A 24,732-nucleotide genomic window follows, 5' to 3' on the forward strand; every position below is an offset into this window, starting at 1 on the left:
TTGTAATGAAGTCCCGTAGTGTAGAATGGCTTGTGGAAAAGGGTAGGTGACAATGTTAAGAGGTGGAATGCCTCTTAATGAGGCACTGTGATGTGAATATGGAATAGAGAATGAGAATGTGCTAGGAGCGGAGATAGAAGGTCCAACTCCCAATGTGGTAGAGGTGGATGTGGAATGTAAGCCGAGGTTTTGAAATGAGGTGGAAAAGGGTAGGGGACAGTGTTGATAGGTGGAATGCCCCTTAATGAGGCACCATGATGTGAATATGGAATAGAGAATGAGAATGTGCTAGGAGTGGAGACAAAAGGTCCAACTCCCAGTGTGGTAGAGGTGGATGTGATCTTGCACACCAAGAGGCAAAACAGGAGAGGGGATTGGTTCGAACAACTCAAAAGGGTTGTACGAACTTGACACAGGGCCTTGCCAAGATGATGAAGATGGATCACTAGTTGTCCCAAATGCCGTATTGCCTCCATGATTAGAAAGGTGGCCAACCTCACCAACTAGTCCGGAAGGAGTAGTAAAACTAGAAGGGATGTCTTCAAGTCCATATTTGTTGCGTAGGTACTCCTCAAACTCTACCTCTGTGAGGTTAATGAAATCTGGAATATTTGGTATAGTGTAAGCATAGAGGGTGATGGTGAGGGTGAATATGAAGTGCGGTCTTCCTCGCGGAGTCCATAATACCTCCTCAAGGCCTCCAATGATGGAGAAGCTTGATAAGACATCATGGGGTCATGAGGTGTTTGTGACATTATGATTCGGTTATGAGTTGTATTGTGTGCCTCCTGCAAAGATTTCACTCCACAATATCCATAGGATACTCTTTATAAGAGCACCACCTCTGATACCATGTGAAGAAGAGTGTGGAGGCATTGCTAGGGTTTGCACTGAGGAAACACAGAGTGTACGACCATGACAGAAGCACAACAAGACAATCACAGACATAGAAAACAAAACTCAAACCCTAAATGCAAAACTCCAAACTCAAACACAAACAGAAGACACAACTCTGAAGTGAATGAATGCTGTAAATGAATGTAAGAGTTTACAATGTGCCCAAGGGCAGAGCAGTGTGTCGGAGATTGACATCCATCGGAGACGGATCTCAATTGCTATGACCACTAGTTGGAGTGAGAGTGAGAGAAACACCTAAAGCTAATTACGAGAGTGTGAGGAGACTGGGGTGATTGCAGAGGATGATGCTTGATGATGTGGACGAAGCAACAAAACGTAGCAGTAGAACCTTATAGTAAAATGCTACAATAGAACGCCGCAGTAAAATGACACAATAGAATGTAGCAGTAAAACACTATAGTAGAACACGGCAATGGCAGTAAAACGCAGCAGTAAAACGAGGTGATGGCAGTAGTCGCGAAGGTTGGACAGCCACGTGTGTGTGGAATGATGGCTGAAATCTGCACTCAAGGGTGAGAAACCTACACAGATAGGATTAAGGCCGAATGGGGGCAACTTGTCTTTTTATAGATGAGGATGGACCCTCGCAAATTAGGGTTTCACTGAACTCTCTCGAATTGGTCCCCATTACAGGGTTATCATTAAATTAAGTTGTTGGGATGTAAAGGTCCTTTATTCACCTCCGCGTATTTTACTCGTGTATTATGTTGTACATGTGAATGCACCCTTACGGGCCCTAAGTATAAATACATTTTATTCTTTGTGTACCAACACATTTTTGTTGGTACACCCAAATCGATTCGTTACTCTTACTCTCACTCTCACTCACCTGCTCACTTCCTCTGTTGCAAATCTTCACACTTCCGCTACCCGCGCACTCCAACAACTGGTATTAGAGCAAGGTTAAGGTGCTCGCCCTCCTCGGAGTTCGTGCGAGACATCTTCAGTGTTCGCTTGTGCGAAATACACAGGTCGTTTTTGACCTGGCAGCTCACAGGAGTGGTCCTGTTCTGACCAGCGGGCTCACACAGGTCGTGCCTGACCAGGCGACTGCAGGCGACAGCTCACAGGAGTGCAGGCGACAGTTTCCTTGCAAGCAACAGGTCACGAAACTGAAGCGACAGCTGGGGTGACAGTTTTCGTGCAGGCGGCAGGTCAAAGTCGTCAGGCGACAGCTCACGCTGACCAGGCGACAGCCAGCGATAGGCTACGTGGCATCAGGCGACAGCGACAGGCTGCGTGGCATCAGATGATGGACTGATGGGCAGGCGCAAGGTCAACGGCTGCAGATTCGACACATTTTTATTCCAGAAAATTTTAAAATTTTTCTAAGGTTTACTGCAAGCAGCCCCTTTGCCACTGACGGGAGTTTGCGCGCGCAAGCACAGTTCTCAGATTTGGGCAAATTTGAACCTGGAAATTTGGGGCTTTTCCTAGATTTGATGTTGTTTATGCTTGACAGTGACATCTGTGTCAGAAATTGCAGACATTGTGCGCATTGACCTCAATTAATTTGGGGATTTTTCCAAATTTGTTGAAATTTTGCTCATCCGAGTAAAATTTCTTGGCATTGGACCAAGAAAAATTGAGGCTTTTCATGTATTGATGTAATTTTGCTCAGCTGAGTCAGTTTGGTTGACATTTGCGCACATTTGGACCTGGAAATTTGGGATTTTGTGCAGAATTTGATAAATTTCTGCATTATTTGCCTGTGCAGTGGCTGGTTTATGTCAAAACAGCAGAGGATTATTGCTGGTTATGCAAGAACAGCAGTGTATTTGCTGATTTAGCTTGTGCTCTTGCAGTTCAGTGCATTTACACTTGTACTTGTGATAAAAATGGCTGCAACTTCTTCCAGTTCTGACATTAAAAGTTTGATGGAAATCAAGCGATTTGATGGCCAGGGCTTTGATCTTTGGAAAGATCGTATGCAGGGCATACTGTTCTTAAAGGATTGTGAGGATGCTTTGCAAATGGATAAACCCGCACAAATGTTTGAAGCGGATTGGGCCAAAGTCAATAAAAGGGCTGTGGCTTATATAAAGATGGGTGTCACTGATGACATTTTGACAGACATTAAGGGTTTAGACACTGGTCATGCAATATGGGAGAAGTTGAAAACTACCTATGAGATCACCACACCTGTTAATCAGGTGCATTTAATGCGCAAGTTGGTGAATATGCGGCTGGATGAGTCCAAGTCTGCAGCTGAGCATTTGAGTGCATTTATTGGCATTTTAAATCAGCTCAAGGATGCAAGTTTGGATTTTGATGATAAGTTGAGGGCGATCTTTTTGATCATGACATTGCCTGACTCTTGGGAGACTTTGGTTGTTTCTCTCAGTAATAACCCCAATCTCACATATGATGGTGTGAGGGGTTCGATCTTGAATGAAGAAATTAGACGTAAGTCTAGTGGAGAAGGCAGCAACTCAGCTTATAATGTTAGAGGCAGGGTTGAAAAGAAAAATGCAAATGCTGGACAGAGAAGTAGGAGCAAGAGCAAAGGAAAAGAAAAGAGTGATGTTACATGCTATCAGTGTGGTCGGAAGGGCCACAAGAAGCCTGATTGCAGGTATTACAAGAAGGAACAAGAGAGAAAGAAGAATGCAGGAGACAAAAAGAAGAAAGAGCAAAAGACAGATGCATCTGAGGCAGGTAAAGGCAAGGAAAAGGCCAATATGGCCTCCAGTGTTGTCATAGAGGAGCTCTCAGATGCAGAGGCTGATGTATTATGTGCAGTGGATTATGATGCCCTTGTATGTCACATACAGGATATGCAGATCACCAAGGCTGATGTGATTGATGCACTTTTGTCAGTTGATGATGGTGTCACTCAGACTTGGATTGTAGACTTTGGTGCCTCTTTTCATGTGACTCCATGCTTGGAGTGTTTTGCTACTTTTGATGCAGGTTGTTATGGCAAGGTTTACCTTGGAAATAATCATCCTTGCAGCATTGATGGGATTGGCACCATACACTTGTCTTTGGATAATGGGCAAGAACTTGTGTTGAAAGATGTCAGATATGTGCCTGGCATCAAGAAGAGTTTACTATCTGTTGGACAGCTTGACTTGCATGGTTACACCACACTGTTTGGTGGTGGTTTGTGGAAATTAAAAAGGGGTTCCATGCTGATTGCTAAAGGAACCAAGAAGGGCACTTTGTATTGTCTGCACTGTAAAGCTTTGAATGGCAAGTTTCTTGACGTTGCTAAAATTGGCTGTCATTTGGAGTTATGGCATAAGAGATTAGGCCACATGAGCCAGAAAGGTCTTGATGTTCTTACCTCTTTGAAGAGGGTTGATGGAAAAGGCTCTAAACTTGATTTTTGTAATGACTGTCAGTTTGGAAAGCAAATGAAAAATTCCTTTTACTCTGGTGTCTCCCGTAAGTCAAATGTATTGGACTTAGTGCATTTTGATGTATGTAGCATGCCTTTGAAATCGTTGGGCGGTGTTGCATATTTTGCCTCTTTTATTGATGATTGTTCCAGGAAGATTTGGGTTTATTTGTTGAAAAAGAAAAGTGAAGTGTTTGCTGTTTTTAAAACTTTTCATGCATTCGTGACCACTCAGACAGGTAGAAAGTTGAAATGCTTGAGAACTGATAATGGGGGTGAGTTTGTTGGGTATCTCACACGCCTTACTTACGCCTACGCTCATATGGGAGTGTGCGGGTGATCACTGGGACACTGGGGCACTTTTTACTCTCGGTAGGAGAGGTTTTTTCCCCCAGATTATGTGCACTATTTTGTATGTGCTTGTGGTGCACACTTACGGGCACTTACTGTGTTCGGGTGTGAACAGCCCCTTATAACTCTAAGGTATAAGGGTTATCATTTGTACTTTCAGCTTACACTCTATTCAGTACTATTGCATTGGGTGTCGTGCTCAACTCTGTCTCTCACTCTCACACTGTCTACTGCACTTCAGCTGCACCTCGATCCTCTCCCATCTGACATTTGGTATCAGAGCTCAGCTCAGAGCAGTCTTCTGTCTGCAGTCTGCAGCCCCCGCCAGTTCTGCCCCAGCCGCCTGTTCCTGTCCAGTCCTGCCTGCGCCTGTCAGTCCGTCAGCGCGCAGCACCAGACGACTCCTCTGCCCAGCGTGCAGCTCCAACAATCAGCGCGCCACCTGTACCTGCGTGCTGCCACCTCTGCCCAGCGAGTCCTCTGCCCTGTGTCTGCCCAGAGTGCCCCTTCGCCTGTCAGTCTGCCTGCGCAGCCTCCCTGCGCTGAGCTAGCCTGTGCCGTCAGCTCCAGCTGCCAGCGTGCCACCTGTCTCCACCACCCAGTCCTGGGTGCCGCCTCCTCTGCCCAGCGCGCGCCCAGTCCTGCCTGCGCGTGTCACTGGACCTGCACGCCTGTACTTGTGCGTCAGTCCGACTGTACCCAGCAGTCATTACCTCGGGAATCGTGCCCGTCGTCAACACGCAGAGGTAACATTCTGCACTTTTCTTTTATACAGGAGTTCGTGCAACAGGTTCAGGTTCAGCATTGGGAAACGTGCTGAACAGCAGGTTCAGTTTTCAGCATTGGGAAACGTGCTGTGTCTGTCTGTGACACATTGAATGCACATTTTGGGGCTTTTGTAACAGACATTTGAGACAGAAATTTTGGGCAGAAAATTTTGGGGCTTTTGATGTTTTAGTGCTGATGAGCACTAATTGCACCTTGGGAAGCGTGCATCACTGACAGTTTTTTTGACAGAGTACCCTTTGCACATTAATTGCAGACTTGTGTTTGCTGCAATTTCTGGAAATTTGCAGATTTCCAGCCCGGACTGCATTGACATTGCTCTATTGCCTTTTGGGAAATAATGGCAAATCAGGGAGGAGATGTATTCACCTATGTGTCCAAGGAAGACCGATTGGATGGGAACAATTATTCCCTTTGGTCTTTCATGATGAAGAATGTATTAGTGGCAAAAAATTTGTGGGATTATGTCAGTGGAGAGGAAGCACGACCGGGAGTTGTGGCTCCCGCTACTCCTCCTCCAGGAGGACGTGCAAGAGGGCAACCTCAGCCCCCTCCACCTCACCCCGCTCAGCCACTTCCCCCAAGAACTGCAGCTCGGAAAACTTGGGATACACGGGATGCACAGGCTATGTCGCTGATTGCATTGGCAGTTCAGCGTTCTATCATTCCTCATATTCGTTCAGCAGCTTCTTCACAAGAAGCTTGGTTGATATTGGAGCAGATGTTTGCAGGAAAGAATGAGACTCGCATCTCTTTCTTGAAGAAAGAGCTAGAGACTCTAAAGATGAATGAGGGTGATTCTATGCAGGATCATCTCAACAAAATTCAGGACTTGCGGGAGCAACTCATGAATGTGGATGAGTACTACTCAGATGCGCAGCTGATTTCTACGACATTGAATTCACTGGCTCCCTCTTACTTGGCTTTTCATACTGCCTTGAACCTCACTATGAGGATTTCGAAAGAGCCCATCACTTTCATTCAGCTTGTCAGTTTGCTTCTAGAGGAAGAGCAAACTAGACGGAACAGTGGTGTGGATGGTATAGCCTCTGAGCAGGCTTTTATGTCAAGGCAGAAGGGTAAAAACAGCCAAGGGAAAAATGCTTCGCAGAGTTCTGGTAGTAGTAACACTTCACAGACAAGTCAGAAACAGGGGAGCACGCAAGCCAAGAAGGGAAAATGCCATTACTGCAAGAAGCCTGGCCACTACATCACTGAGTGCAGGAAGCGCATCGCCAAAGAGAAGAAGAAGGAGTCAGGGATGTCTGTTTCTGCAGCTCCTTCCACTGCTAGTGAGTCCGCGTCCTTTGTTGCAGACAGGGACTATTGTTTTTACACTTGCAGTTATGATGTCTCTTGGGCTGATAGAGCATTTAGCTCTACAGAAGATGCTGACACTTGGTTCTTTGACAGTGGTGCTTCACGGCATATCACATCTCGTAGAGATTTGTTTGCTTCTCTTGGTGCACCTCCCGTTGGGAAGTCTGTTCAGTGTGCTAATAATGCATCATACCCTGTTCGTGGTATTGGGGAGATTCAACTTACAGCCATTGATGGCTCTATTCTCCGCCTACAGGATGCTTTGTATGTGCCTGGCATTAAGAAGAATCTGCTTTCCACTTCTTCTATGGCACGTTGTGGTTTGCAGGTCACCTTTGATGATGACCGTTGCATGGTCCGTGACAAGGAACACATGACATTGGTCTTGACAGGTTCTCTGTGTCATGGGTTATATGAGTTGGATGCTCTTTCGGTAGATCAGTCTGCATATTTGACATCCACTCTTACTCCTGCTATGTTAGAGGCAGAGTTATGGCATGCTCGTTTGGGGCATGTAAACTATGGCAGCTTGATGCTATTACAGCGTACTCAGATGTTGGATGGATTACCTCTCTTGGAGAGACCTCCTGAGCATTTATGCGAGGGTTGCATTTTGGGGAAAATGCATCGTTTCTCTTTTCCCCGTGATGTTGCTTTTAGAGCAACAGCCAGATTGCAGCTTGTGCATTCGGATGTTTGTGGGCCCATGCAGACACAGTCATTGGGTGGTTGTTACTATTTTGTAACATTTATTGATGACTTTACACGTTTGTGCTGGGTCTACTGCTTGAAAAAGAAGTCAGAAGTGTATGATGCATTTTTGGCTTTCAGTGCACTTGTGGAAACTCAGTCTGGTTGCAAGATTAAGACTCTCCGTTCGGACCGAGGGGGGGAATACATGTCCTCTATGCTGAATTCTTATTTGCAGCAGAAGGGCATTATCCATCAGTACACTACTGCATATACTCCACAGCAGAATGGGGTAGCAGAGAGGAAAAATCGGTCACTCATGGAGATGGCCAGATGTATGCTGAAGGCAAAGAGTTTGCCTCATAGTTTTTGGATGGAAGCCGTCATGTGCGCTTGCCACATTTTGAACAGATGCCCTACCAAGGCCTTGAAAACCATCACACCTTTTGAGGCTTGGCACAGCCGCAAACCTTCTGTTGGCCACTTCCGTACTTTTGGGTGTCTTGCATATGCCCATATTCCACAGGTACTTCGAAAGAAGTTGGACAACAAGGCTGTAAAATGCATCTTTATGGGATATAGAAGCGAAAGCAAAGGCTACAGACTCTATGATCCCGTGACCAAGAAGGTTTTTGTCAGCAGGGATGTTGTATTTGATGAAAAATCAGAATTATCCTTGGCCGGTTTTGATACATATCAGGCTGCCCGTGATGTCTTTGAAGGGCTGCTGCCCATCACATTTGGTGATTCAGCTGGTACTTCAGCAAATGAACCTAATGTTCAGCCAGCTGCTCCTATGGAACATGCAGTAAATCAGCACATTGCTGAAACTGAAATTCAGCAGGAACTTGTACACAGTCAGGAAGCAAGACAGGTGCCTAGATGGTACACGCAGACTATGAGAGATAGTCATTTGGAAACACCCTTGGCTGGTCGTACTCGAAGGCAAACTCGACTGCATGATTCAGCACATTCCATGGAGTTTGTTATGGCAGCATGTACTCATGATAATGAGGAGCCTGAATGTTTTGAGGATGCACGACATAGTGTGCATTGGATGGCAGCCATGCAAGCTGAATTGGATTCTATTCATAAGAATCATACTTGGGATTTGGTGTCTTTGCCAGTTGGCAAGCGTGCCATTGGTACGAAATGGGTCTACAAATTGAAAAGGAATGCAGATGGATCCATAGATAAGTACAAGGCACGGCTGGTAGCTAAAGGCTACGCACAGAAAAAGGGCATTGACTATGAGGAGACCTTTGCTCCTACCTCCCGTATGACGACCATTCGGTCTATGATTGCCTTGGCTGCACATTTTGGTTGGAAAGTGCATCAGCTGGATATAAAGACTGCATTCTTACATGGGGAACTTCAGGAAGAAGTGTATGTACAGCAGCCCATTGGTTTTGCAGTTGAAGGCTCAGAAAATTTAGTATGCAAGCTGAAAAAAGCTCTATATGGTTTGAAACAAGCTCCACGAGCTTGGTACGCAAAGATAGATGCCTTCTTGCTTAGTCAGGGGTTTGTAAACAGCCCATCTGAGTCTACCCTTTATGTACATAAAGAAGGGGGATCCATGCTGATTTTGTGTCTATATGTAGACGACCTTTTGCTCACTGGAACACGTGCTGATCAGATTTCAGCATTCAAAAATAATTTACAGCAAACTTTTGACATGTCTGACTTGGGTATTTTGCATTATTACTTGGGCATCCAGTTTGTACATGATGCTAGAGGCATTGGATTATGTCAGTCAAGGTACATTGGGCAACTTCTTGAGAAGTTTGGCTTACAGGATTGCAAGCCAGTTTGTACACCCATGGAACCTGGGCTCAAACTGTCATTACATGATGACAGTGATTTGTTTGATATCCATACTTATGCTCCAGCAGTGGGATGTCTCATCTATCTATGCCACACTCGGCCAGACATACAGTTTGCCGTTTCAGTTTTGAGCAGGTACATGCATCAGCCTCGTATGTCGCATTGGCAAGCTGTGAAGCGTGTGTTTCGTTACTTGCAGGGTACTAGAGCTCTTGGATTGCTTTATGCCAAGGGGGGACCACTGCAGTTACATGCTTACAGTGACTCTGATTGGGCTGGTGATTTTGATACTCGTCACTCCACTAGTGGCAATTGTTTCTTTCTTGGCTCGTCATGCATTTCTTGGGTTAGCAAGAAACAATCCACTGTTGCCACGTCGTCATGTGAAGCTGAGTACAAGGCAGCCTTCACTACTGCAGTTGAGTGCGTATGGCTTAGACGCTTACTTGCTGATTTGGATGTATCTGTTACGGAGCCTACTCCTTTATATACTGACAGTCAGAGTGCCATTGCAGTGGCACGGAACCCTGTGTTTCATGCTCGCACGAAACACATAGAGATTCACTACCACTTTGTCAGAGAGAGGCTACATGCAGGTGATATCAGCCTTGTCTACTGTCCTACCACCAGCAATGTGGCAGACATCTTCACCAAAGCTCTTCCACGAGATAAATTTGAAGCATTTCGCGATGCTTTGAATTTGACGCCCTTTGGTGGCGGATGATCCTTGTACACTTGATCACTCTTCACTCCAGGGGGATTTGTTGGGTATCTCACACGCCTTACTTACGCCTACGCTCATATGGGAGTGTGCGGGTGATCACTGGGACACTGGGGCACTTTTTACTCTCGGTAGGAGAGGTTTTTTCCCCCAGATTATGTGCACTATTTTGTATGTGCTTGTGGTGCACACTTACGGGCACTTACTGTGTTCGGGTGTGAACATCCCCTTATAACTCTAAGGTATAAGGGTTATCATTTGTACTTTCAGCTTACACTCTATTCAGTACTATTGCATTGGGTGTCGTGCTCAACTCTGTCTCTCACTCTCACACTGTCTACTGCACTTCAGCTGCACCTCGATCCTCTCCCATCTGACAGAGTTCACGTCTAATAAATTTAAGTCCTTTTGTGACTTGCATGGGATCAAGAGGGAGCTTACAGCCCCTTACAGCCCTTCTTCAAATGGTGTGATTGAAAGATACAATAGGACTCTATGTGAGAGAGTGCGGTGCATGCTGTCCACTGCGAATCTCCCTCATGATTTTTGTAATGACTGTCAGTTTGGAAAGCAAATGAAAAATTCCTTTTACTCTGGTGTCTCCCGTAAGTCAAATGTATTGGACTTAGTGCATTTTGATGTATGTAGCATGCCTTTGAAATCGTTGGGCGGTGTTGCATATTTTGCCTCTTTTATTGATGATTGTTCCAGGAAGATTTGGGTTTATTTGTTGAAAAAGAAAAGTGAAGTGTTTGCTGTTTTTAAAACTTTTCATGCATTCGTGACCACTCAGACAGGTAGAAAGTTGAAATGCTTGAGAACTGATAATGGGGGTGAGTTCACGTCTAATGAATTTAAGTCCTTTTGTGACTTGCATGGGATCAAGAGGGAGCTTACAGCCCCTTACAGCCCTTCTTCAAATGGTGTGGTTGAAAGATACAATAGGACTCTATGTGAGAGAGTGCGGTGCATGCTGTCCACTGCTAATCTCCCTCATGAATTTTGGGGAGAGGCACTTAAAACCGCGGTTCACATTTGCAACCGCTCTCCAAACAGGTCCTTAAATAATGGCATCCACCAAAATCCTTGACCCGAAATCCACCAAAGGCATTTTCATGGGCTATGGTGATGAGGGTGAATTTGGCTATAGAGTGTGGCTACCTCAGTCCAAGAAAATTGTTCGCAGCCGAAATGTTGTGTTTAATGAGGCAAAGTTGCTGAAAAGTACTTTAGCCTCTGATGAAGACATGAAAAAGGTCAAATTTCAGAATTCGCAGCCACCTATTACTTCAAATGATGAGCCTCATGGTGTTGTACCACAGGCTGAAATTGATGATCAGCCGGTTATCTTTAAGCCAAATGATGATGGACAGCAAATAGAAGCACAGGGAGGTCATGGACAGCAAGATAGACTTGCTGATTATGAAAATGCAGGTGTTGGAAATGAAAATGAAGGTGCTGTACAGCATGAACAGCATGCCGAAAATGGCTTACAGCAGCCAATAAATACTGAAAATAACATGCCTCCAGATGTAGATCTGATTCTTGAGAATGTAGATCATTGGGTACGCAGGTCTACACGCCTAAGAAGGCAGCCACATAGGTATGACCCCTCTTTGCATTATGTGATGCTTACTGATGAGGGTGAGCCTCTGACATATAAAGAGGCTAAGTCATGCAAATTCAGCAATAAGTGGGAGCTAGCTATGCAGGAAGAGATTAAATCTCTGTATGCTAATGATACTTGGGATCTTGTGTTGTTGCCCAAAGGAAGAAAGCCTCTTCCAAACAAATGGGTTTACAAAGTAAAGACAGTTGATGGGAAACCCAAGTACAAGGCAAGATTGGTTGCCAAAGGGTATGCACAGAAGGAAGGGATTGACTTCCAGGAGGTCTTCTCACCTGTCGTGAAGATGACCACACTACGTGTGCTTTTTGCTCTCACTGCTGTATTGGATTTAGAGCTGTACCAAATTGATGTGAAAACAGCTTTTCTGCATGGTGACATTGATGAGGAGATCTACATGAAACAGCCTGAGGGTTTTGTAGTTCCTGGAAAAGAGCAGTTGGTGTGTAAACTAAAACGCAACTTATATGGGCTGAAACAAGCACCACGGCAGTGGTACAAAAAGTTTGACACTTTTATGCTTTCACATGGGTTTACACGCAGCCATGCAGATCATTGTTTGTATACGAAAAAGGATATAGATGGCAGCCCTATCATACTTGTTTTGTATGTGGATGATATGTTGTTAGCTGGGAAGAGAAAGACTAGCTTGGATGCTCTCAAAGATCAGCTGAAATCAGCTTTTTCCATGAAAGATTTGGGGAATGCAGAGCATATATTGGGCATGAGGATTCGTAGGGATAGAACGCAGAAATTGTTGTTCTTATCTCAAGAAAAGTACATTGAAAAGGTATTGGACAGATTTAACATGGCTGAAGCTAAGCCTCTCGGAGTACCCTTACCTCCATACCTTAAGCTTAGTAAAGCCAACAGCCCAAAAGATGACATGGAAGCCAATGCTATGAAGGGAGTCTCTTATGCATCAGCTTGTGGCTCTCTTATGTATGCTATGGTGGCTACTCGTCCAGACATTGCTCATGCAGTGGGAGTTGTCAGCAGGTTTATGTCAAATCCTGGCAAACCACATTGGGAGGTTGTCAAGTGTATTCTTAGATATCTGAAGGGTACACAAAGAAAGTGTATTTGCTATGGGCAGGGTGCACTTAATCTGCAGGGTTATTGTGATGCAGACATGGCAGGTGAGTTAGACACTCGCAGGTCCACTAGCGGGTATGTCTATACAGTTGCTGGAGGGGCCGTCTCTTGGTGCTCCAGGTTGCAGAACATCGTAGCACTGAGTACTACTGAAGCTGAATACATATCAGCTACTGAAGCTTCTAAGGAAGCTATATGGTTGAGCAGACTCGCAGAGGATCTCGGCATGTCTATGAGTACTCCAGTGTTGGGATGTGATAGCCAGAGTGCTGTGTATCTGGCTAAAAATGCCATGTATCATTCACGCACAAAGCATATTGATGTGCGATATCACTTTATCAGACAGATTTTGGAGGATGGTCTAATCACATTGACCAAGATCAAAACACAGGACAACCTGCAGATGTTCTCACTAAAAGTCTAGACAAGGCTCAGCATGAGCATTGCATACGACTAGTGGGAGTTGGTTAAAGGTTCACTCCGGACCTTTAAGTGGGAGGTTGTTGGGATGTAAAGGTCCTTTATTCACCTGCGTGTATTTTACACGTGTATTATGTTGTACATGTGAATGCACCCTTACGGGCCCCAAGTATAAATACATTTTATTCTTTGTGTACCAACACATTTTTGTTGGTACACCCAAATCGATTCGTCACTCTTATTCTCACTCTCACTCACCTGCTCACTTCCTCTGCTGCAAATCTTCACGCTTCCGCTACCCGCGCACTCTGAAGTGAATGAATGCTGTAAATGAATTCAAGAGTATACAGTGTGCCCAAGGGCAGAGCAGTGTGTCGAAGAGTGACATCCACCAAAGATGGATCCCAAGTGCTGTACCACCAGTTAGAGTGACAGAGTGAGAGAAACATGGTGATCGTAGAGGATAATGCCTGATGATGTGGGTGAAGCAACAAAACATAGTAGTAGAATACCGTAGTAAAATGTGACAGTAGAATGCCGTAGTAGAATGCGGTAGTAGGATGTGGTAGTAGAATGCGGCAGTAGAACATTGCAATAAAACGCACTAGTAAAACGTGGCAGTAAAATGGAGTAGTAGAACGCCGCAGTAGAGGAGCAAATGAGGTGATGGCAATAGTCGCGAAGGCTAGACCGCCATGTGGTGGGAGATTGATGGTTGAGATTTGCATACAAGGGTGAGAAACATGCACGGGACCCTTCTAAATTAGGGTTTCACTTCACTCTCTCGAATTGCTCTCTATTTTAGGGTTTTCATTAAATTAAACTTGTTTTGGGGCTGTTTAAGTGGTTAATCAGTATGAAATGCGGTAAACAAAAATGATTGGTCTTGATATAGCATTCATTGACCAAGCCCTTGGGCTAGACTTTAAAACTAAAGAGCAAGAGAAGGAAATGGTTCCTTGTATGGAGGAGATAGGGCCTTGCTTCAATATTTAGCTTGCGAACATGCTTTAGATGAAACTATGGGACCACAAGGACAGTACTATGCACATGTCACTTCTTCTCTTGATGAATCTTAGGATTTAGACTAGGAGTATGTATTGGAGTTTGCCAACACATTGCTGAGTGAGTATGTCCAACGTAATAAAAAAACATTTTGTGATCAGGATAAAGATGATGTCTTAGGTGCTACTATGGATACAAAGATTGTCTTACACTCTTTCTTGGTATTCCACGAAAGACAAGTTATCCTTTTCTTCACAAGTAAGATCCTAATGCTTTCTTGGATCTACTAGTGGTTGTAGTCCTTGTTGCAAGGGGACTGTGTGGATGAAATTTTCATGGGACCTATGTTGGGTATTTGACTCACGCCTCACTTACGCCTACGCTCATATGGAAGTGTCGGTGATCAGTACGACACTGGGGCACTTTTTACTCTCGGTAGGAGAGGTTTTTTCCCCCAGACTTATAGTCTTATTTTCTTATGTGCTTATGTTACACACTTATGGGCACTTACCGTGTTCGGGTATAAACACCCCCTACAACCCTAAGGTTTAAGGGTTGTACTTTGTACTCTCACTCTCACACTGTCTGCTGCACTCTCAGCTGCACCTCGATCCTCTCACCCCCTCACATTTGGTATCAGAGCAGTCTGCAGTCTGCAGACTGTAGCCCTCACTGTATGCAGCCCCTGTAAGTTCTGCAACCCCTGCCAGTTCTGCCCCCGAGTCGCCAGTCTGCAGTCGACTGTCAGCTGGAGGCGCCACCTGTACCTGTGCAGCCTCCCTGCGCTGAGTAGCCAACGCGCAGCTCCACATCGACAGCTCTAGTTGCCTGCACAGCTCCACCCGCCAGTCCTGTCCTAGCGCGCCACCTTGCAGGCGCCGCCACCTCAGCCCAACGTGCCCTTGTGTCTGTCCGTCCGCCAGCGTGCAGCTCCAGACGCCCTCAGCGCCACCTGTACCTGCGCGTGTTCTGCCCAGCGCGCCACCTGTCTGCTAGAGGCTCCGCCTACTCCGCCAGCGCGCCACCTGCATACCCCGTCTGAACCAGTGCTTGCCTCCTGTGCTGCGCCACCTGCCTGCGACGCCTTTGTTCAGGTGTCGTCAGCGACTCCGGCTCCTGCCACGTCTACTGCTGCGCCGCGTCACCCGTCAGCACCACGCTGAATGGTCAACGACTGCCTGTCAGTACGTCAGGTATTTTTTAATTTTTTTTTTCCTTTATCCTTTCATTCCAGATAAATTTCTGGAAGAGAGGATTCCTGCGCAGCAGGCACAACATTCAGAAATGTGTCTGGGACACATTGAATGCAAATTTCTGGCCAAATTTATCAGACATATTGGGGCTTTTATGTTTTTTGAGGACATTTGCATATGAGCTGCAGCTACAGTCACAGAAAGACTGTTTTGAACACACTTGAGGCAAGAAATTTTGGGGATTTTGACATTATAGTGTTGTTGAGCATTGTTTGCACCTTGGGAAGCGTGCATTAAGACAGTTTTTGACAGAGTACACCCTTGCACATTAATTGCAAAGTGTACTTGCTGCAATTTCTGGAAATTTGCAGATTTCCAGCTCTTACTGCTTTGACATTGCTCATTTGTCTTTGGAAATTTGTCATCATGGCAAATCAGGGAGGTGATGTATTTACGTATGTATCCAAGGAAGTTAGATTGGATGGAAACAATTATTTGCTATGGTCATTCATGATGAAGAATGTATTAGTGGCTAAGAATTTATGGGATTATGTCAGTGGAGAGGAAACTTGACCGGGAGTTGTAGCTCCCGTTACTCCTCCTTAAGGGGCACGTGGACAACGGGGACCTCAGCCCGCTCCACCTCAGCCACTTCCTCCAAGAACTGCAGCTCAAAAAGCTTGGGATACACGAGATGCACAGGCTTTGTCGCTGATTGCTTTGGCGGTTCAGCAGTCCATCATCCCTCATATTCGTTCAACATCTTCTTTACGAGATGCATGGCTGACTTTGGAGCGTATGTTTGCAGGAAAGAATGAGACTCGAATCTCTTTCTTGAAGAAAGAGTTAGAGACTTTGAAGATGAATGAGGGTGATTCTATGCAGGATCACTTGAATAAGATTCAGGACTTGCGGGAGCAGCTCATGAATGTAGATGAGTACTTTTCGGATGCACAGCTGATATCCACCACCTTGAATTCCTTACCTCCTTCGTATTTGTCTTTTCATACTGCCTTGAACCTCACCATGAGGATTGCTGAGCACCCACTCACTTTTATTCAGCTGGTTGGTTTGCTTCTAGAGGAGAAGCAAACAAGAAAAAATAGTGGTATGGATGCTATAGTCTTTGAGCAGGCTTTTGTGGCAAGACAGAAAGGCAAAAACAGCAAGGTGAAAAATGCTCCACAGAGTTCTGGTACTTCTGGCACATCACAGAATCAGACACAAGGGGGGACGCAAGCTAAAAAAGGAAAATGTCATTATTGTAAGAAGCCAGGCCACTATATCATTGAGTGCAGGAAGCGCATTGCCAAAGAGAAGGAGGAGTCAGGAATGTCTGTTTCTACTACTCCTTCCACTGCTAGTGAGTCTGCGTCCTTTGTTGTAGACAAGGACTATTGTTTTTACACTTGCAGTTATGACATCTCTTGGGCTGATAGAGCACTTAGCTCTACAGAAGATGCTGACACTTGGTTCTTTGACAGTGGTGCTTCTAGGCATATTACATCTCGCAGAGATTTGTTAGCTTCAGTTAGTGCACCTCCTGTTGGGAAATCTGTACAGTGTGCCAATAATGCATCATACCCTGTTCGTGGTATTGGGGAGATTCAGCTCACAACCATTGATGGCTCTATTCTCCGCCTGTAGGATGCTTTGTTTGTGCCTGGAATCAAGAAGAATTTACTATCTATTTCCTCTTTGGCACGTTGTGGTTTGCAGGTCACATTTGATGATGACCGTTGCATGGTTAGAGATAAAGAACGCATGACTTTGGTCTTGACAGGATCTTTGTGTCATGGTTTATATGAGTTGGATGCTCTTTCAGTAGATCAGTCGGCATACTTGACATCCACTCTTACTCCTGCTATGATACAGGCGGAGTTATGGCATGCTCGTTTGGGGCATGTAAACTTTGGCAGCTTGATGCTTTTGCAACGTACTCAGATGCTGGATGGCTTACCTCTCTTGGAGAGACCTCCTGAGCACTTATGCGAGGGATGCATTTTGGGGAAAATGCATCGTTTCTCATTTTCCCGTGATGTTGCTTTCAGAGCAACAACTAGATTGCAGTTGGTGCATTCAGATGTTTGTGGGTCTATGCAAACAATGTCATTGGGCGGTTGTTATTATTTTGTGACATTAATTGATGACTTTATACGCTTTTGTTGGGTCTACTGTTTGAAAAAGAAGTTAGAAGTGTATGATGCATTTTTGGCTTTCAGTGCACTTGTTGAAAATCAATCTGGATGCAAAATTAAGACTCTCCGTTCGGACCGAGGGGGGGAATACATGTCCTCTATACTAAATTCTTTTTTGAAGAAGAGAGGCATAGTCCATCAGTACACTACTGCCTATACTCCCCAGCAGAATGGGGTAGTAGAGAGGAAGAATCGGTCACTCATGGAGATGGCCAGATGTATGCTGAAGGCAAAGAGCTTGCCTCATAGTTTTTGGATGGAAACAGTCATGTGTGCTTGCCATATTTTGAACAGATGCCCTACCAAAGCCTTGAAGACCATCACACCTTTTGAGGCTTGGAACAGCCGTAAACCTTCTGCTGGTCACTTCCGTACCTCTGGGTGTCTTGCCTATGCCCATATTCCACAGGTACTTAGAAAAAAGTTGGACAACAAGGTTGTTAAGTGCATTTTTATGGGATATAGTAGTGAGAGCAAAGGCTACAGACTCTATGATCCCATTACAAAGAAGGTTTTTGTCAGCAGGGATGTTGTTTTTGATGAAAAATCAGAATTATCCTTGGCTGGTTTGGACACATATCAGGCTGCCCGTGATGTTTTTGAAGGGCTGCTGCCCATTACTTTTGGTGATTCAGCTGGAGCTTCAGAAAATGAACCTACTGTTCAGCCAACTGCTCCTATGGAAAGTGCAGAAATTCAGCCATTGGATGATCGGAATATTCAGTATAATGCTGAAACTGAAATTCAGCAAGAGCTTGCACACAGTCAGGAAGCTAGACAGTTACCTAGATGGTATTTGCAGACTATGCAAGATAGTCCTTTGGATGCACCCATGGCTGGTCGTACTAGAAGACAAACTCGTTTGCATGATTCAGCACATACCATGGAGTTTGTTATGGCAACAAGTACTTTTGATAATGAAGAGCGTGAATGTTTTGAGGATGCACAACACAGTGTGCATTGGATTGCAGCAATGCAAGCTGAATTAGATTCTATCACTAAGAATCAAACTTGGGATTTGGTGTCTTTGCCATTTGGGAAGAAAGCCATTGGAACGAAATGGGTCTACAAATTGAAAAGGAAAGCAGATGGATCCATTGATAAATACAAGGCATGGCTTGTAGCTAAAGGCTACGCATAGAAAAAGAGCATTGACTATGAGGAGACATTTGCTCCTACTTCCCGTATGACGACCATCAGGTCTATGATTGCTTTGGCTGCACATTATGGTTGGACAGTGCATCAGCTGGATACCAAGACTGCATTTTTACATGGGGAACTTCAAGAGGAAGTTTATGTACAACAGCCCATTGGTTTTGCAGTTGAAGGCTTAGAACATTTGGTTTGCAAGCTCAAAAAGGCACTATATGGTTTGAAACAAGCTCCTAGAGCTTGGCATGCAAAAATAGATGCTTTCTTGCTTGGTCAGGGGTTTCTAAACAGCTCATCTGAGTCTACCCTCTATGTATGTAAAGAAGGGGGATCTATGCTGATTATATGTCTTTATGTTGATGACCTTTTGCTCACTGGAACACATGCTGATCAGATTTCAGCATTCAAACAAAATTTGCAGCAAACTTTTGACATGTCTGACTTGGGAATTTTGCATTACTACTTGAGCATCCAGTTCATACATGATGCTCGAGGTATTGGGCTATCACAGTCAAGGTATATTGGGCAGCTTCTTGAGAAGTTTGGCTTACAGGATTGCAAGCCAGTTTGTACCCCCATGGAACCTGGACTGAAACTGTCATTACATGATGACAGTGATTTGTTTGATATACATACATATGCTCCTATAGTTGGATGTCTTATCTACCTATGCAACACTAGGCCGGACATACAGTTTGCAGTTTCAACTTTGAGCAGGTATATGCATCAGCCACGTATGTCACATTGGCAAGCTGTCAAGCGTGTTTTTCGTTACTTGCAGGGTACTAGATCTCTTGGGTTGCTTTATGCCAAGGGGGGACCACTGCAGTTACATGCTTACAGTGATTCTGATTGGGCTGGTGATTATGATACACGTCACTCCATTAGTGGCAATTGTTTCTTTCTTGGCTCTTCTTGCATTTCTTGGCTTAGCAAGAAACAATCCACTGTTGCCACATCGTCGTGTGAAGCCGAATACAAGGCAGCTTTCACTACCACAGTTGAATGCGTATGGCTTAGACGCTTGCTAGCTGATCTGGATGTATCTGTTACGGAGCCTACTCCTTTGTTCACTGACAGTCAGAGTGCCATTGCAGTGGCACGGAGCCCAGTGTTTCATGCCCGCACGAAACACATTGAGATCCATTATCACTTTGTCAGAGAGAGGCTACATGCAGGTGATATCAGCCTTGTCTATTGTCCTACCACCAGTAATGCGGCAGACATCTTCACCAAAGCTCTTCCTCGTGACAAATTTGAAGCATTTCGCGATGCTTTAAATTTGATATCCTTTGGTGGCGGATGATCCTTGTACTCTTGATCACTCTTCACTCCAAGGGGGTTTGTTGGGTATTTGACTCACACCTCAGTTACGCCTACGCTCATATGGGAGTGTCGGTGATCAGTAGGACACCCGGGGCACTTTTTACTCTCGGTAGGAGAGGTTTTTTCCCCCAGACTTATAGTCTTATTTTCTTATGTGCTTATGTTACACACTTATGTGCACTTACCGTGTTCGGGTGTGAACACCCCCTACAACCCTAAGGTTTAAGGGTTGTACTTTGTACTCTCACTCTCACACTGTCTACTGCACTCTCAGCTGCACCTCGATCCTCTCACCCCCTCACAACCTAGGGATTTTTATGAAGTGCTGCTCAAATCAGTGAAGTAGCACGATGATCTCTTGGTATGGTTGGCCTTGTTCTTTGATAGATGTTTAGTTCATGTTCTGCCATGCAGACTGATGGTAGACCTCTAATGTTTGCTTCACCGGGAATGCTTGTTGAGGGTGGAAGTGGAGGGCTTTCTTGTTATGTGTTGGCCTTTGCTAAAAGATGCTATGGCAGCTATTGGCATTGTCTTGGTTCCCCCTAGTTTGAGGGCCACAAATCACAACCATGTATGCATGGCGTGGGATACTTTTTGTAAAAGGCCTAATTTGTTGCATCCTAGAATGCATTGTTTGCATTTTTGCTTGAAATAGGGCACTTTTGCGGGCCACTGCTTCTTCTATGAACAGTTGGGGCATTTTATGTGGCTTAGTGCCCAAAGAAAAAATGTAGCTCTAGATGTCGGGATTGCTCTGCCCATCAATGATGATCTCATTGTTGAGGGCTCTTAGGATGATGAGGCCCTTGGTAGTAAAAAATCTGGATAAAGGAAAACAGCCCGTGCAGCCTTTGGATCAGCTTGAACATGGTTGGGTTGATGCTTGGTCTAAAAAGAGGCAAAAAGGATGATGTTGATAGGGCAGCACCTATGGCTACCACTTTGCAGGACTCTTTGAACAACAGAAAGAAGAGCCACCCTCTGCACATGCTACTAGTGAAACAGTTCCTTCTGTCCCTCAGAAGCCAGCCAGTAGGAAGGTATCAGCTGATCCCTCAAGGGATCCATTTGCTAGACTTGCTTTTGATACAAGAGGCAAGGTGATTGCCCTTGGGATGGTTGTTATCTACAATCTGCTCCAAACATGGGGGATATTCCTTCCACCTCTAAATCTGAGTGCTAGGGTCTGAGTTCGTTTGCAGTGTTATCTAATTTCCTTGATGAGGGAGTCCTTGATATTTTAGTAGAAAAAGTAAAATCGAGGCACAATCAGCCTCGAACTTGATTTTATTCTCTTGGTACATATGAAGATCATCACTTGGAATGTGGGTGGAATTTGCTCTCGTAGCAAGTAGCACGACATGTGGTGTATTTTTCATGAGAATTGATGGGATGTACTATGTGCTCTTGAGTATAAGAGTCATGCTAAAGTAGGGAAAATTGTGAATTGCTATGGGTTTCACTTGTTCTATGCTGGGGGTTTTGCAATGCACTACTTCGGTATACTCATGATTGTTCATGAGAAATTTCAGCCGGTGCTTGTTAAGAATGATGTGCATGGCCGGATTTTGGTAATTGAAACTTGAGGTGTTGATGTAATTTGAAAATCTTAAAATCTATGACAGACGATATATATTTTGATAATTGGTTACACGAATACCCAATATTTCATCGTTTGTTTGAAGGGGAGGTTTTGTGGCTGATTGGACTCTATGCACCAAATGATCCTTTGTCTCGACGTGATCTAGGGATAGGCTAAAAGCATATTTGTTGCTTGGCAGACCAAGCTTGCTAATGGGGGATTTCAATATGTGTATCGACCCCTTATAGTCAACTTTGGAGCACTTGGTGTGATGGATGTTGCTGAGAGCTGTGCATGGAATGACTTCACTTTGGCAGCTCTAAAGAAAGACCTTTGGCCTTGGCTTTGTCCATTGGCCTCAGAATTTACATTTAATTTGGCACAGTATACAACCTCATGGTCTTGATTGGACCATATATACATGATGCAGGATGATGCTTTTTTGCCAGAGATTTTGAAGATGGGAGTGTTGTAACAATATGCCTTGTCAGATCAATTTCGCCTACACAAACCATCACTCCTTTTGCTCAGATAATAGGGAAGCTACCATTATGCTTCAGTTCGTCCTACCTGAAACATAAGGTTTTTGATGGTAATATGGGGCAATTACTTCATAGATTCTTGCTCGACTTCTTATTTAAGGGCAGTCTCTCTTTTGAGCAATTGATTTACAATGTGTAGAGGTTTGCCAACCAGTAAGACATTCATCATACTTCTCTTTGTAGGCAGTGTTAGCAGGCTGCAAAGGAATTGCTAGCCTTGGTTTGTTCTTTGCTGCTCGATTCTCCAGATAACGCTTTTCTGCTTTCATTGGTAGCACGGTTGCCTGATCTTATTAACTAGTTTCAGTTGAGATCTTATCAATAGGCGAAATTGCAAACCTTGACTGAGATTTGAAGATAATTCTTGTCAGTTTCATGAATTCTTTCGAAGCTTACTTGTATCTTCTGCTTGAGAAAACATGGTTAGACTTTAGCAGGCAGAAGGTCGAATGGTTACAGATCCAACGACCATTGTGCATATGTGCCAAAGCTATTTTCCAGGAACTTCTTGGTTCCACAGATAGGGCTGTCCTTTGATTTGGCAGATACTAGACAGTTGGCTAGCTTATTTGGTCAACACTTTGTTGGCTAGTCATTGGCTGATGATACTTTCATTATCTTGAAAGTAGGAAGGGGCAAATTCGCAAGTCATTGGATATTTGGAACATTTTTGCGTATGCTTCTGGCCTTCGTATTAATGCTTTGAAACTCTCCCTTATCAGTTGTACTGAATCAGATTTGTTGAAAGTGTGATGGTAGGATGTGCTAATACCTCGTGGCATTGTCACCAAGCATCTTTGGGTGTTGATATGTAGCCAAAGAATTTGTTGGAATGGAATTTGCACAAATTCAAGTCTAAGTTTATTTATTGGAAATCTCAGGTCTGACCATTCCACATTCGTCTCAAAGTCACGTAGACTATCATGTTACCTATGCTTCCTTATTTTTTGCCACTTTTGCCCTGGACGTACCACTACCTTGAATAATCTTACCAAGCACATCTGCTTTATGCTATGGAAAAAGGACTCATTGCATGCGGGTATTTCTTGGATTTTTTGGAGCCATGTTTGCACCCCGAAAAGCATGGGAGGAGGAGTTATTGTGGATGGTGCGACTCATATGGTGGCTCTTCGCTGGTCACTTTTTCGAGCTATGTGCATTGACCATTACCCTTGGGACTTTATCACGTGTTTCTTTTTGGAAGACCGAGGACTCATATGGTGGCTCTTTGCTGGTCACTTTTTCGAGCTATGTGCATTGACCATTACCCTTGGGACTTTATCACGTGTTCTTTTTGGAAGACTGAGGACTTGTGCATGGTAATACCACCATTTGGGGCTTGTAGTAGCACATCCTTAACATTGTTGATTAGTTCTCCACATTTTCCTCTTTTCCGGTGCATCATTTGGTATGCTCATGGAAGCTAGTTTTGCAGAAAGTGCAATGGCACCCAGTAGAGGATTGTTGGGCTGTTAACTCTTTCCAGATGGAATTGTTGGCTGTATCAAGGCTGCTCTCTTGGGATGGGAAACATGAGGGCTGATCCAAATTTAATCTCATGGCATGCCTCCTCTGTTTAATTTCTGTTGCTAGTGCCACCTTGGCAAGCTACAATATATTGATGTCCTTCCACACAGCCAGGTGGCTTTTTGGATCCCTAGGGGTTATTGTTATTTATGGGGCTAGATTCTGATGGTATTGCAGCAGAGGTAGTCCTTTCCCGCCCTTGATACTGATCGTCCTTGGCAGGATTGGGATCTTGCAGGATGGCTGATTTTTGAAAAGATTTCAGCTAATTAGGTGTATTATCTCATGATCAAAGATCATCATTGGCTGGTCACCAAAGGCAGCCTACACAAATCTAAGACTGGGTTGAAAATGACTGTGATGGAAGGCTGGCTCAAACAAGACTCCATTGGTCTCGGCTCTTTCCAAGCACCGAATCTCAAATGGGAATCATTTCTTTTGCACTACTAGTGTGGAATCCTCTCACCACAGATTTATTTCCTGCCCTATGGCAAAAAAAATGCGGTCCTTGTTTAATATTTGGAGAGCTATAGTCGGGCCATCTTTGTGCCCCTTTGACTGGTAAGGCACAATTTCCCACTCCCGGCATAGCTGGGTCATGCATTTTTGATTCAGCCTCTGGTGTCCAAGGACATATCTAGGCTTAAGGGTCTTCTACATTGGCAATTAGATCTCATTCAGCATGCTGAATCCTGATGTTCTCCCTAAGGAGGACTTGGTTCCTTGGCACACAGCAATTTCTTCTGCTCTTCTGCTGTGACTTTTGTATTCCTCATGTGATTTGATATAATATAACTATCCATTATGGAAATAAAAAGGGCGGGGGATTTTGTATGCTGGCCAGGTGGCCTATTGTACATCTGATTGTTCTTTAATTCAGCATCCTTTACAGAGAGAGAGAGAGAGAGAGAGAGATATGAGTGGATGGTACAATGAAACAGATTGGCCCAAATGTTTCCATCTCTGCAAATGCTCGCATTGGACCTGGTGTACGATTAATTGGTTGCATCATCCTTGACGGGGTTGAGGTTAAGGTGTGCGAAGTGCTCTCTGCCTCCTGAATCTATATTACAGTTTTTAGTGTGTTCTCATCCTGTTCTATAAAC

The 24,732-nt window shown here is 44.5% G+C and overlaps 1 protein-coding gene across 1 annotated transcript in view; it reads left to right on the forward strand.

Annotated features, from left to right (window-relative positions):
- The window catches only part of LOC148021322 (uncharacterized), a 51,860-nt gene that overhangs the window by 26,225 nt on the left and 903 nt on the right, over nt 1-24,732 (forward strand). Inside the window, exon 13 of the mRNA XM_087699194.1 lies at nt 24,568-24,660. Coding sequence (XP_087555320.1) covers nt 24,568-24,660 — 93 coding nt within the window. The remainder of the gene's footprint in view (nt 1-24,567; nt 24,661-24,732) is intronic.

This window comes from Lygodium microphyllum, chromosome 18, assembly GCF_053477565.2.
Source record: "Lygodium microphyllum isolate KBCC chromosome 18, Lygodium_microphyllum_v1.1.10, whole genome shotgun sequence".
In the NCBI taxonomy this organism is placed as follows: Eukaryota; Viridiplantae; Streptophyta; class Polypodiopsida; order Schizaeales; family Lygodiaceae; genus Lygodium; species Lygodium microphyllum.